The 15,317-nt window shown below is 38.2% G+C and overlaps 1 protein-coding gene across 1 annotated transcript in view; it reads left to right on the top strand.

Annotated features, from left to right (window-relative positions):
- Positions 1 to 15,317, top strand: part of Lrrc69 (leucine rich repeat containing 69) — a 125,025-nt gene that overhangs the window by 100,659 nt on the left and 9,049 nt on the right. The window contains exon 8 of the mRNA XM_027403546.2: positions 7,361 to 7,476. Within this exon, the coding sequence (XP_027259347.1) occupies positions 7,361 to 7,471 (111 nt within the window). The 3' untranslated portion in view covers positions 7,472 to 7,476. The remainder of the gene's footprint in view (positions 1 to 7,360; positions 7,477 to 15,317) is intronic.

The following is a 15,317-nucleotide window of genomic DNA, read 5'->3' as shown; positions in this document are numbered from 1 at the left end:
TTCAAATGAATGTTTCCTCTTAGATCTGTTGAGTGCTTAGTGATGTCAAGACAGTTCAAGCGAGTATGCTTAACCACAATCTGGGACCAGCATTTCAGTAGCTGTCATCTGTACATTTCTCCAATTGTTTATGCCATCAGACTATTCTGTTTGGGTGTTCAAAACTACTTGTTAGTGAAGGATGCACAAATGAACAATTTAGTGGTCTTGGGTTCTAGTCCTTCGTCTGAAGTGATGAGCTGTTCTTAAGTTGTTTACCTTCTTACTGTATGGGCTAGTTTCTTCATTTGGGTCAATGAAAGGATTGAAGCCAAGTGTCTTCCACCTTCAAAGTATGTTCATTTCATGGGGAGAGGGAGGCATTAAGCTTTTATAAGTCCTGCTAATTTGGAACATGAGACCACTATTGGTTTCTGTTCTGTATCAGGTTACCGCAAACTTGGCATCTTAACAACAAAGTGGATTGTTTTATAGTCCAGTATATTAGAAATTCAATACGGGTCTCATTGAGCTAAAATTAAGGCTTGTGGCTCAGGAGGAATGTCTACTGCTTTGCTCTTTTTTAGCTTCTAGAGGATTTTCACAATTCTTGGATCATGGCCCTTTCTACTTCTTCAAACCAATGATGGTATGTCCTTTCATCTTAAATTACATCATTCGGACCTTATCTCCTGCTTCCCTCTGACTCCAACTCCTCCCTGTCTCTCCTACTCCTTCTCAAATTCATGGCATCTTTATTATTATATTATATATATATATATATATATAATATATATATATTATATATGTATCTTATCTATCTATCTATCTACTCTCTATCCACATGTGCTCATGCATGTCTGTGTGCCCACATACAACCTACTAAGTTAATTTAGTGTAGCTAAGATGTACATGTGTTTAGGGCTGACCACTTGTGACTGGATAACCTGTCCAGGTGCTTTTCCCTAGAGAAAACTGATTACATTGAACCCATGTGGATAATTCTGGAGAAACTGCTTACCTTCAGGTCTTTAAGCACATCTACAAAGTTCATTTTTCATGCAAAGTGATGCATATTGGTGATTCACAAAGAAGAAGATCCACAAACTGTGGCAGGAACCTGGGTCAGACTCCCTAGCATCCAGATTAATCTTGTGCCTTCTTGGATGTGCTGTTCTGCAATGAAAGTTCTTAAAGCTTGCTTGACGTCTCCAAGAAATTTCACTAGCAGCAACCCCACAAAATGAAAGTAAAAGAACGGTAAGCATTCTCTGTCTGCTCAACCGAAGTGCTGCTGGGACAGGAATCAGGATTACAGTGGGCAGATGAAATTTCTTTCTGCAAAAAGACTAACACTGAGTCTTGAGTCTACATATTGAGCACAACTGCAGATCTATGAGAATGCCAGATATTCTGAGATCTGAACATTTTGAACTAGGAGGAGCTAAGAAGAGAAAGGGCCAAGTGATCTAGTTCTGTAGGAGAAAATGAAGGCATGACCTGATGGCCAGCCTACTTGGCACACTTCGCTTCCAAATAAGGCCCATGGCACACTGTGCCTCAGAAGTCGGAACACTGAATACTGAAGTAGCAAGAGTAGCCTGTAGCTGTCTGTTCACGAGCATGTCCTATTCATATCTCCTTTAATGTTCTTCCACATGGAAACCCTGGTGGTGTGAGTACTCACTATCCAGTCCCAGGAAATGTGCTAACCAATCACAGCTAATAGGCTTCCATTATATAAGTGGTTGTTCATATGAAATAAAGCAGACACTGTTGCCTGAAACGGTCTCCAGAGTGGTTTATCTCCATGTTCTGTACTGACCCACAGGCATTGCTGTCTTGTGGGGGAATGCCTTGGTTACAAAGGCACAGATTTAAATCAATATCATTTTGAAGACAATTGTCTTATGTACAGTTTCTACTGCTGCAATGAAACACCAGGACCAAAAAGCAAATTGGGGAGTAAAGGGTTTATTTGGCTTACATTTCCATATTGCTGTTCATTATTGAAGGAAGTTAGGACAGGAACTCAAACGTGGCAGTAACCTGGATACAGGAGTTGGTGCAGAGGCCACACAGCAGTGCTACTTATTGGCTTACTTCCAAAGGCTTTTTAAGGTCAGCTTCCTTATGGAACCCAGACTCCCAACCCGGAGATGGGACCACCACAATGGGCTAGGTCCTCCTCCATCTATCATTAATTAAGAAACTTCCTTACAGCTGGATCTTATAGAGGTAGCTTCTACATTGACATTAAGACTAGTCAGCACAATAAAATGAACAAGTCATGAGCTTACATAAAAGGGAAGAGCATTTTGGCCATTGATAAGTTGGTCATATCTACGGAGATACTTTTGTTTTGAGAAAATAAGGTTATTTTACTCTTTTGTTTGTATTTAAATGCAAACTCAACTTGATACTTATTTTATAATTATATATATCAATAGAGTTGGAGTTCCTAAAGTTTAAAATATGGCAGTGATTATCACTCAGCCACATTGAAAGATTCTGAAATATAGCCAGTGCTACCATTTAATGAATATAGAACTTAAGTGGAAAACTAACTTTTCTAAAATAGGAAGGTACTATAATTGTATTTACTTGCTTTAGGAAATAATTCTTCTCATTATAAATATTGAAGACTGGAGCATTAGACATCATTATACCATTTCAATCTTTAGCTAAAATGATTTTCTTTCAAAATAAAATCATGTCTAATCAAACTTTTCTCTGACTTGGTTTGGCAGAACAGTATATTTTGTGCTTTTTTTATTTACTTTTAATTTCTTTTAACATTATTTTTCATACAATGTTTTTGATGTTTTGCATTTTCCTTCATCTCCTCCAAGATCCTCTCCATATCCTAACCCACTCAACTTCATGTTCTTTCTCTCTCAAAAATAGACGAACAAACAAAAATTAAAACCAAAAACTGACTAAGACAAAAAAATTCCAAAACAAAACAAAACAAAACAAATGAAACAAAAACTTCACCAGAAAACCATGGGAATTTGTTTTGTGTTGGCCAATTACTCTTGGGCATGGGGCCTACCCTGGAGTGTGGTTGATATATCCAGATGACACTCCATTGGAAAAAACTGGTTAAAAACTGGTTTTCTCTTTCTCAATGGGTATCAATTGCAAATAGGTTCTTGATTAGCAGCAGGACCCAGTGTTCTTTTCTCACTGTCAGTTCTAGGAATCCATCTAGCTTGAACATGTATAACTCCTAGGCATGCTGTCAAAGTCTCTGAGTTCGTATGTGCATAAATCCTGTTGTTTCTGCAAGATACTGTTTCCTTGCAGTCATCCACCACCTCTGGTTTTTACATTCTTTCTGCTTCCTTTTCTACAATATCTCTAAGCCTGGAGGGAAGAGGTTTGATGAAGACATCCCATTTAGGACTGAGTTCTCCAAAATCTGTCATTCTCTACATGCTGTTCAGTAGTGGATATCTGTGCTTCTTCCTAGAAGAAGCTTCTCTGATAAGTGTTGACTGAAGCACTGATATTTAGGCATATCAGTGTGCCATTAGGAGTCATTTTATTGCTATGTCCCTTTAGTAGAATAATAGCAGTAGGATTTTCACTAGGCCTGTGACCTATCTATATCTAGTCTTAAATTTTTGGCCACTTTAGCAGTGTTAAGTATGGCTTCTTGTAAAAAAGTGGCTGGTAACTCTCATAACATTTTTTCTACTAATGTATTATTATGTCTTAAGGCAGGTCACTGTTGTAGGTCACATGTTTTGCTAGGTAATATTGATTATTACTTTTCACCTCTGGTAGTATGCTGAATTTGCTCGTAGCACCATGAATGATGGTCAATAGCAGGGAATCTTCTAGTTAGGCACCAAGGCTAATTCTTCCTGTTCAATGACATAAGTAAGTGTTGTCTTCAGTTAATAGGGCCTTATCATCAGGTTGTTGAAAGAACCAACCAATATCCTCAAAAATAGCCTGTGGCTGGGCATTGGTGGTGCATGCCTTTAATCCCGGCACTCGGGAGGCAGAGGCAGGCAGATCTCTGTGAGTTTGAAGCCAGCCTGGTCTACAGAGCCAGTTCCAGGACAGGCTCCAAAGCAATACAGAGAAACCCTGTCTCGAAACACCAAAACAGAAAAAAAAATAGCCTGGGATATTTGGAGGATCCATGATACTTCTTTGGCCAATGACTCAACAAATGTAACCTATTCCTGCCACTGGAGGTTTTACTTGGTGGCATAAGTTGCCTAGTTGGAGCATTGTCTCCATTATATGGTTACATTTTGTATTTTAAATTTATCAACCATCCACCAAGGTTGTAATTATTTTTGACAGAGTCATAAGGATTCTTAGTTTACACTTGTGAAGAAGGGTGCTTTCTAGGAAGGAGTACCATCATTCCTTTGTAACATGCTCACTTCAGATGGCAAATGTCATACCAGTAAAAATGGCTGCTGTGATGTTACAAATGGAGGTAGAAATTTAAATGAGCATTCACTGGAAGCACATTGGAAAGTTTTCCTTCCTTCCTTCCTTTCCTCCCTTCTTTCTTTCTTTTCGTTTTACAAAACAGTACAGAAGATGATGACTATATGAACAATTACAATATCAAGAAATTATGTCAATTTGTTTTTCCCAGTAAAATTTCCAGAAACCAGTCCATATCCCTGAGAAGTATTGTATCACAAATAGAAATTACTACAGAAAAATGAACAGCAAGGTTCATGTTTGCTACAAAATTGACATTGGCATTTTCACAATAAACTTGTAAACAATTCATTTTATTACAAATAAATAAACAATAAATCATCCCCCTGAGAAGCGGTAAAGAAAGTTTGCATTCCTGCTTTTGGCAAGAGCCAACCCAAACTCTTCCCAGGAAATTTCTTAATGACACAAGGGAAATGGCAAAAACCACAGTGGAAATAGGAAATACCATTAGTATTTCTGTTACAAACTCTTTACTACTTGGAGAAACTTGAACAAAGCATGTTAGTTAGCCCTACAGTATAGCTTCCTTGATTTATCTTGTTTCTCTGATAATCTCTTGGTTCATGGATCTGTTAATTATTTTGGCATTCAAATAAGGGCTGATTAGAATAGATATGGTATGGTTTATTTTTAATATGCCATAATGGAGCAGAAAATAACAGTTTTAGAGGCTCATCTACTTTATGAAAAGCACATTTAGCTTTGATTTTGCCATTAGATCTCACACTATCATTTCAATATTCAGCTAACACAATCTAAAGTGATATTATTTTATACTAGAATAGAACTTCAAACCTATACAACTATCATTACAGAAACAGTAATCCTTTTTATTTCTGATCTAGTGTATTTAATATTGATAGCACATGATTCAACATTTCATGATTCATTTATTGCTTTCCTTGTTTTGTTTTGCAAATATGCTAGGTACATTTTAAATTCCTGTTATAAAGTTTAGACATGTCCTTTTAGACATGTCCCTTTGTCCTTCTGCAGGTAGCCACATCCTGAGTAATCCTTCTGAAACAAGGTCACCTTTCCTTTGTGCTGTAAACTTGCTTAACAAGCAGCCTGGAGTGGAGGCTCTTTTCTCTATGTTCTTGTAGAACTTACTACTTGCCTTAGCCATCTGTTTCTAGTTACTTTGTATCTGTTTATTTCTTATTTTTCCAACTAAATCCTGAGAAAATTCTTGGAGGCAGAGATTATTTGCTACATATTTTTATGTTCCTGACACTTTGCCTAATGTCATATAAATTTTAGATTATTTACAATTTATCTGTATTCCTGGTTGCATACAAAGCCCACATATTGATTTGAGTAGTAAAGAATGAGTCGGCTGAATATTTACCTATGACTAGATCAGGACCCAAAATTTGTCCTCTTTTGATTATTATCTGTCCTTTCATATTTATTACTTTTGCCTATTCTTCACCTTGCCTTAATTTTCATGTAGGAACTTCCTAAATAGTGCCCTACAGAAGAGGGTGTACTGCTTTTTCAGTAGCCTCGAAGTTCACAGTTGATGTTCTCCAGCTTTAGTGCCTAGTTCTGTGCTGTGTGCTTATAGACTAATCACAGTTGTCAGAAGGTTGATCCATGCTGGTTGGGTCAACCATTCCACTGGTGGGCTCACTACCAATGTATGTATCAAGGTTGGAGAAGGAAGAACTAATTGTCCAAAGAAAATAAATGAGCTCTCATGACATCTGTATGGGAAATAAGCACCATATAGGCAAAATAGAGATGCTCACCAGAGAGCTTATGAAATACCTGGTGATTGATTACCATTTGGGAAGATATTAGCCTCCTGCATCCAAAAAACTGTATGGTCAGGGTAGCACTTCCCAGTCATTGTTAGGGTGGGTGATAGTACGACTTTTGAGGTCATTTCCCCATTCATATGTTGCCAGCATCAGAAAGATATTACTCTTGAGAGTGATAAGTTTCCAGACATCTGAATGGGATTTATTAGAAGACTGTTACTCTTGAGAGTGGATGATAAGTTTTCAGACATCTGTGTAGGATTTCAGAGTTCCTTGGTGGCAGAGTGAACAGAACAGCAATCATATCTCTCTTTGTGGTTTGTAATGGTGTTGGCCAGAGGATCTTATGGTGAAAGGAAGTAGTATCATTAACCAATTAAGTCTCAAATCATGTATCTCTGCTTTGGATTTCTTCAGTGAGAGCTATGTTGACTCTAGAGGTTTTGCTCAATCCCCTTTTTGTCATAGTAGGGATCACATTGGACCTTGCAGAGGCCAAGGTTATGATTAAGATATGTATACTAAGTTGGCAGGCAGAGTTTTTGACTACCTATTTTGTGCATGGAGAAATAAGATGAGAGATAATTGAAAATACCTTAAGTCCTGTATTAAATAGCTTGATTGAGACTCAGCCAGTAGTGATCTTAAAGAAAATGAACAAATAAATTAGAATTTTTATATAGGAAGTGCTTGTAATATAGGAAAAATATCAAGAAGCTATTCAGTAAATACTTACCTGTTGATAATGAAAACCTCTTTCAAACAGGAATCAAGTTCATATTGAGTGTATAATTTTCATTGGCATCCCTATAAATTTTTATCATTTAAATTTTGTTTAGTGTAAAATATGCCTTTATCAGATGGTTAAACTTGTTTATGTGTGGTAAAAGAATAAATTACCTATAAATGGAACAGTGTGTCATTTAAAAGTCAATGTTCTAAAACTTCTGACAAAAAGAACTAGAGAAACCAGGCTCACTGATGCTTGCCTGTGATCCTGGAATTTAGGAGGTAGATGCAGTAGAATCAGGAGTTCAAGGCCATCCTCAGCTTTCTCAAACACTAAAGAAAATAATCCCACTCCTAACTGTACTTCTTGGGAATATCTTAATTTGACCATTCATCTTTCTTTTCAGAACTGGAAGATAAGCAGAAACCTACAGCTGATACCTCTTCGAATATTACTTTGTTCCCACGAATGCTTTAGACAGCGTGGTCGTAATGTCTTTGGAATTGCTCAAGAGTAGAGCTGGTGAGATACTCCTTCACAGCCTCACTGGGTCAGTTGTCTGCTCTGCACAAGGCCAGCTCATGTCCACTTGCAAGGCTGTTCTCCGTCTAGTCCCTTTCAATTCATTAAGCAAAGGAAGATGAGTCATACAGTTATAAATCTTGAAATATAAGCACTGCAGTCTGCCTCTGGGATGATTCTGTTTCTAGATGCTCCTTCCTGCTGGCTTAAAACAAATTTTAAAACGGGAAAAGATTAATCTGCATGGCACATTAATGGTGATCTTTCATTTACCTTTGAGTTCCAGCTGCCTTTTCTAGAAAATTCTAAGAGAATTTAATGGAGAAGCCTATTTCATTGATGAGCATTTCACAGTGAAAGAGAAGTACTCGTGAGAGTGAGGTAGCTATAGTGTATCTTCAGAATTTCATTTGAGCGACTAATATCTGTTGTTAAGATTTATAATCTTCATTCATTTTAAAAATGAGTAGCAGGAGCTGGGCATTGGTGTCGCACACCTTTAATCCCAGCACTCGGGAGGCAGAGGCAGGTGGATCTCTGTGAGTTCGAAGCCAGCCTGGTCTACAGAGGGACTTCCAGGACAGGCTCCAAAGCAATACAGAGAAACCCTGTCTCAAAAATCAAAATAAAAAAGAGAGCAGAGAGAAGAAGGCTGGAAATTCAAGGGTAGTAGTGACTCCTAACACAATTACTGTCTACAGAGTTTTATTTTTAAATTTTTTGTCAATCAAGAGAAACTTATCTGTGTGAGGAAAATTGTTGATATGAGAATTTGGTTAATTTTCTTTGAGGAAAAAGAGAAAATTAGGAAAAGAAGTTATGAAAATATATGTTATTTTGCCTAGATCAGTGATACTTAAAATTTTCTTTTCACTCAACACCAGCCAGCCAAATTCTTCACTGACCCAGAAACTGTGTGTATCTCTGGGCAGTTTCTGTGACCATCACCTTCTAGGTGATTTGCCTGTGTGTTTGATTTTGAGAAGCACAAATTAGGCGAGTTTGTAAGAAAGCCAATCATAATTTTATGTTAAACTCCCCTAAAATAACATTGCTTCATCAGACTGTTTGATGCCCCCCCTGCTGGAAGGCAGTGTGGAGCCTCTTCTGTTCTTGTCCCACTGTCACCCAACTCGTGAGGCCTTTGTAAGTTCAGTTCAGGACACACTTCTTTATGCATCAAAGTTACCTCTGGCATAATTGGCAAGTGAGATCTATGCAGCACAGCCAAACCTCCTAATTCCAAAGAACAAGTCCTAGGCCCCACTGAAGCAAAGTTACTTCAAGGTTACATTTAAAAGGCTCCATTAAACAAGAATGTACCTTAACCAAAAATAAACAATTGAGAACGACACAGGGCTCACTAAACACGAGTCAGCAAAAGCACATTATATATGCTTATTGAGAGAAAAATCACTCAGTACATCATATTTGATTAGGGAAGTACTTTTTACCCAGATTACACTGTTTAAACTTGGTTTGCTTATCATTCCAATTCTATGACTTCAGCCATAATCTATTCCTCATCTTGGTCCTGAATAGAAAATCCTGTTTACCCACCCATCTATATACTTGTTTACTCAACAAGTGATTCAGGTATTTTCTTGACGTTCGGGAGACATACATGTGGCTGTGGGCTCACCCTTCCCACCTTCGCTGCTGTGTTTAATTCATATGTGAAGGTCACTGCAGCCTGGTTTCTCCTCACCATTCCACAGCATCTCTCTTTATCAAGCCATTGCAGACTTCCTGCTGATCCCCCGGATTCTCTCAGAGGCTGTTCTCCCTGCAGATTTGGACTCCACTAAGCACCTGTCTCCCTGGAGTTACAGCCTTAGGTTAATCCCTCTCCCCTACCCATTTAATCATTTTTTCCCCATGTTTTTAAGTGAGAAACAAGATTGTTTTACATGTCAATCCCAGTTCCTTCTCCCTCCCCTCCTCCTCTGCCCTCCAATAACACCCTACCTATCCCATACCATTTCTGCTCTCCAGGGAGAGAGGTCTTCCATGGGGGGCCCTCAGAGTCTGTCATATCCTTTGGGATAGGGCCTAGGCCCTCTCCTGTGTGTCTAGGCTGAGGGAGTATCCCTCTACGTGAAATGGGCTCCTAAAGTTCATTCTTATGCTAGGGATAAGTACTGATCTACTATAAGAGGCCCCATATATTTCCGAGGCATCTTCACTGATATCCACATTCATGGGGTTTGGATCAGTTCCATGCTGGTTTCCCAACTGTCAGCCTGGGGACCAAGAGCTCCCCATTGTTCAGGTCAGCTGTTTCTGTGTGTTTCACCAGCCTGGTTTTGACCCCTTTGCTCATCACTCCTCCTCTGCATTTGGATTCCAGTTCAGTTCACTGTTTAGCTGTGGGTGTCTGCTTCTACTTCCATCAGCTGCTGGTTGAAGGCTCTAGGATGGCATATAAGGTAGTCATCAATCTCATTATCAGGAGAGGGCATTTAAGGTAGCCTCTCCACTGTTGCTTAGATTGTTAGTTGGTGTCATCCTTGTAAATATCTGGACATTACCCTCGTGCCTGATTTCTCTTTAAACCGGTACTGCTCCCTCTCTGATGGTATCTCCTATTTTGCTCTCCTCTGTTCTTCCCCCACACAACCTTCCTGCTCCTTTATATCCTCCTCACCCCTCTTCTTCCCTTCTCATTCTCCTCTTCCCTCCCCCAATGCTCCCAATTTGCTCAGGAGATCTTGTCCCTTTCCCCTTCTCTGAGAGACCGTGTATGTCTCTCTTACTTTTCTGTGCTTTTCATTAAAAACCAGTCTTCTGTGCAATTCTTACCCAGGTCTCATTCTCTTTTCTCCAAGCTGCTTTTGTTTAATGAATGAATCCACCCACTCCTACACATTCAATTACTTCCACTCACCACAATAGGACCATCAGTGACTCTCTGTTTTTCTTCACCTTTGACCTGTATCTCCAAGTCCATTAATTGTAACATACCTAAAAAGAACAGAAGTTCTTCTATGGAGGCTGTCTTTTTCCTATTTATTCTTTTATTAAACAAATATTTGCTGAGGGGTTGCCATCTGCTAGGCACTGTGGTTCTCAGTTCTGAATCTGTGACTGTGAACAAGACCAGCATGATTTTTGCCCTCATAGAGATTTCTGTCTCATAGAGGCAAATGAGAAACAGTTTGCAAATAATATGGTAAATAACGTAGGATTTGGAAGCTAGAGAATGATATGAATATTATTTATGTGGGAATATTTATCATTGGTCTGGAAGGAGCAAAGCAGAGAACCTTATAGACATTATAAATAACAATTGGTTGAGTGGATGGAAGACTAAGAGCCCTGCCCACCATCTACTAGAAAGCATCACATAACTGATCTCACTGTTCTGCCGTCATAGCTCTGACGTCATGGTTCCGATACCCAGATTTGCAGTGGTGCTGGATGCATAATCACTGTCAACTATCACCATGGGAACAATGCCAGAGAAGGGTGAATCTGTGCCTGCTCCACAGGCCACCCAAGGCTCTGAATCACTAATTAAATCAGGGACTTTTTACTCTACAAGAGTGTGATGCTTGTGATGGTGAGGTAACTTCCTGACAATTGTAATACATATGAAATAGTGCTGGGATTTGAAACACTGCAAAAATGGTTTTGTTTTCTAACAGTTATGGTCAGCCTTTATCTAAAGTTGAAGCAACTGGAACATTAAAATTTTGCAAATTATCTATATTTCTTTTTTTTTGCCTTTGTCTCTCTCATGATCTCTAGTATTCCATTTTTCACTCATATTTGCCTCAGAAGGAGAATAAAACCTAGATTGAAGTCTCTTCCATTGCTTGTTATAAAGTCTTATCACCCGTGTTTTGGTAAAGTAGCTTCAAGCAGAAGTCTACTGTAGAATCATTAATGAGTTGTGTCCATGTGTCTAGTGACTAGATATAATTCAGTACCACCTCTGATTCTTATTTTGCTTACATATTTGTATACATACCCGACCTGAATTTTCTCTATTTAACTGACCAATTCTTTCCTTTCTGTCTTTTAGCTTTTCTGTACTGTCCTGATTTCTTCTTCTCTTCCTCCCTCCTTCTCTCCTTCGATCTTCCTTTGAGACAGTGTCTCACTATGTAGTATATGTAGTATAGGCTGACTTTACATTCAGGATACTAGATCAGCGAGATAGCTTTGTGAGTGGAGATGCTTACAGCCAAGACCCATAATATGAGTTTGACTTCCACATGTTCACTGTAGCATGTATGCACAGAAGCAATCAATTAATCAAACAAACAAGAAAATCAACAAACAAACAAATCTACCTCAAAAGACTCCTGCCTCAACATCCTTAGGACTGAGAGTACAGATGTGGTGATCAAAATTACTGGTTATGTTCAATATTTCTAACATGTTTACAAAATAGTATAAGATGATTCAGGGGTCAAAGACCCAATTAGATTGATGAAAGTATTAATAATTTTTTTAATCAAAGCAATAAGTCATTAAAGATATTAGCTGTTTGGAAACTTCTATGTTGAAACAATCTCTTGTGTACTAATATATTTATTAAACTGGAGATTTCATTTTAAAATAAGGAAGTTTTAAAGAAGATAGATTTTTTACCACTTGATAAAGCTTCAAAAAGCCATAAAATAATATTTGCAAATATTCTTGGTATGTCTTGTTAAAATACCTCTTTGTATGGCCCTTGCCTAGGTTATTTTTTCTGTGAGAAAAATAAATGACCAGAAGTTATTTGGTCTTGCTAAATATCTGTTTGTTTCTTGTCTCAGAGAAAGTCCTAGGAAGTTTACCCTTCAAACCCACCACTGGAACACTGGGAGTCTTCTCAGGCCACAGGACTCTCAGTGTGGAAGGCCCACTTTCAAAAAATAACTTTGGGGCTGGAGAAATGGCTCAGAGGTTAAAATCACTGACTACTCTTCCAGAGGACCTGGGTTTAATTCCCAGCACCCATATGGAAGTTTACAACTGTAACTCCAGTTCCATGGTATCTGACACCCTCACACAGACATAAATGCAGACAAAACACCAATACACACACACACACACACACACACACACACACAGTTTTGAAAAAATACAAACAAGCCTTGAGGCTCCTGCCACAGAGGGATTGATGAAGGGCCACTGAGGAATCAGAACACATTGACAGGCAGCACTTAGAGTTGTGTGTGTGTGTGTGTGTGTGTGTGTGTGTGTGTGTGTGTGTGTGTGTGTGTGTGTGTGTGTGTGTGTGTGTGTGGTGGGGTTAGGGGAGGCTCCAGAGCATCACTGTAGACTCAAGGTGAAGGGCAGGAGAAGACAAATGGATTGCCAGCCAGAGCAGGCACAGACCTGATTCACAAAGACATCTTAAGGGACATTCCCTCTTATTCCTGTGAGCTGGTAAATGTTTAGGGAGAGGAAGAAAGCAAGTGCATTTGGGAGCAGTGAATCCAAATTATATCCATCTTTCTTCAAGTAAAATTAGACAAAGGTTTCTTCTGTTCATTGTAATTATAATAAAAGCCTGTGATTTTTTGTGGCATAACAAAGGAAATTAGCAGTTGCATGTGGCTTGTTTTATTATTGTATATTGAAGACAAAAATGCATTATATTAAAATTGTTCAATTAAAATGCATTTATCAAGTAATCCTGGCTTTAGGAAGGAGGTAATTTAAAGAGACATCCTCTTCTGAAGTGTTTCTATTTCATACCAACAGTTCTACCTCCAAGAAGTATATATTAACACCTCCCATAGGGAAGATGTTACCTTAACTTGAATGTGGATGGGGCCTCAGAGAGCAGCTGTCTGCTTGGGAGGTTCTTTGCACTAAGTCAGAATAGTTCTTCTCTGTTCAAAACCAAGAACCTCACTCTCTCTTGGCTAGCATCTGTCAACCCTACATGTTTTAGGTTATAATATACCTTGCCTGGAATGATGTCAGTTCTTCAGACAGCTTCTCCATATTCCTCAGCAAGCCCTTCCAGCCACCTTATTAAAACCATAGGTCCCACCTGCAAACACCGAAGTCCTTCCCTTGTTTTCCTGTTCTTTCTCACCTTTGACATCACACTGTAATTTAACTGCCAGTTCAAGCATCATAGCTTAATGGAAACTATTTATGTATTTATGCACATATGCTTATATGTAATTTAGGTAAATTTCAAATAATATAATCTTATGGCTTTTCAAACATGCCTACTGTTAATGATGCTAACATTTTTTACAAATATGCAATGCCAATCTTGGTCATATCTATCCCACAACCCACCCTTTCTAACCCCCCCATTACTCCAACAAGTGCCCCCTACCTATTTATGTCCCCTTCTCTATTTTCTTTTATAAGCCACTGAGTCTAATTAATGCAGTTTGTATGAGCCTGGGCAACCTATCAGAGGTTACATCCATGAAGAAAAATGATTCTACTTTGCCCAGTAGCCATTAAATTCCAGTAGCTCTTCAGCTAGGTGTGGAGCCTCAGGAGCTCCTCCCCATGCACACTGTTTTTCTTGGCTGTTCAGGTCTTGTGCAGTTAATGAGTTCATTAGTACAACATGCCTTAAGGTAGGTGTGTGTGTGTGTGTGTGTGTGTGTGTGTGTGTGTGTGTGTGTGTGTGTGTGTGTGTGCGCGCATGCATATGTGTATATATTTATGTATGTAAGTGCATATATATATGTGTTTGTGTATATGTGTGCATGTGTGTGTACATATGTTATATATGTGTGTTTGTATATGTGTTTGTGTGCATGTTTATATATGAGTATGCATGTGTGTGAATTTTAAGCTTTTTTTCCTGTGAAGAATGTCATTGGAGTTTGGTGGAGATTTCATTGACTCCCAAGATTGCCCTTGGTAGTGAAACCATTTTATAATATTTTCTGCATATTCATGAGTGTGGGATCTGCAAAATTAATATTATTCTTAGTATCTTATTTGTTGTTAGTATTTTAAAGATTTTTAATTATAGAATTCCTTGATTTCATTAACAAGGTTTATGCCAAGGTAATTAAAGAAGCTACTATGAATGGTATTGTTTTCTTGATTTCTTCCTTAACATATTGATTATTGATATCTAGGAAAGCTATTGAGTTTTGCATGGTGATTTTGTATCTTGCTTCTTTGCTGAAAGTATCAGTTCTAAGAATTTTTTCTTGTGAAGTCTGCACAGTTTCCTATTTTACTTTGCAACCGAAATGCTTTCCCTCATCTTGAATTTCATAGGATAGTTGACCCTGAGCTAGCTCCATTCTCAGAGAGTCTACACATCTATGTATGGTTGTCATCCACTGTAGTATTTCCAATATATCTTATTTTGATGCCTGTTGAAGTAACTTTCAGGCATTACCTTACTTCTCTTCCAATATTTCAGCAAGTATATCACTAACTAGAGTTCAGTACTTTTCTTCATTGTCTTATATTTATATGCTTTCATTCCTAAATCTCCATGACTTTCGCAGATGAAGTTGGAAGCTTTGACTTGAATGTGTAGTATTGCAATGCCTTAGAAACTTCTTTCAAAGCCCTTTATGCATTTCACAAGTAAAAATTCATAGAATATGTTGTTATTATACTAAAAATATTTTTGTTGATCTGAAATTCAAGTTAAGCCCCAAACCCTATATTTTATGTGGCAGGCCTCCTTTATAGTAAATTTCAACCTTGCTGTCTTAAGTCAAACATCATTCTAATGTTTTCCACCATAGATTTTGCTTTCAAACAAGTCCCAATACATCTCTGTATGTAAAAACCGCGTTCTTTTTATTTCCTAATGAGATTCTTTAATACACTCATGAGAGTTTATTATCAATTCTACATATTGAGCTTTCTCCACTTTTAGTCTATTATAAACAAATTGT

Source organism: Cricetulus griseus, chromosome 2 (assembly GCF_003668045.3).
Source record: "Cricetulus griseus strain 17A/GY chromosome 2, alternate assembly CriGri-PICRH-1.0, whole genome shotgun sequence".
Lineage (NCBI taxonomy): Eukaryota > Metazoa > Chordata > Mammalia > Rodentia > Cricetidae > Cricetulus > Cricetulus griseus.
Note: the sequence above shows the minus strand (reverse complement) of the source record. Positions and strands in the feature narration are given on the sequence as shown.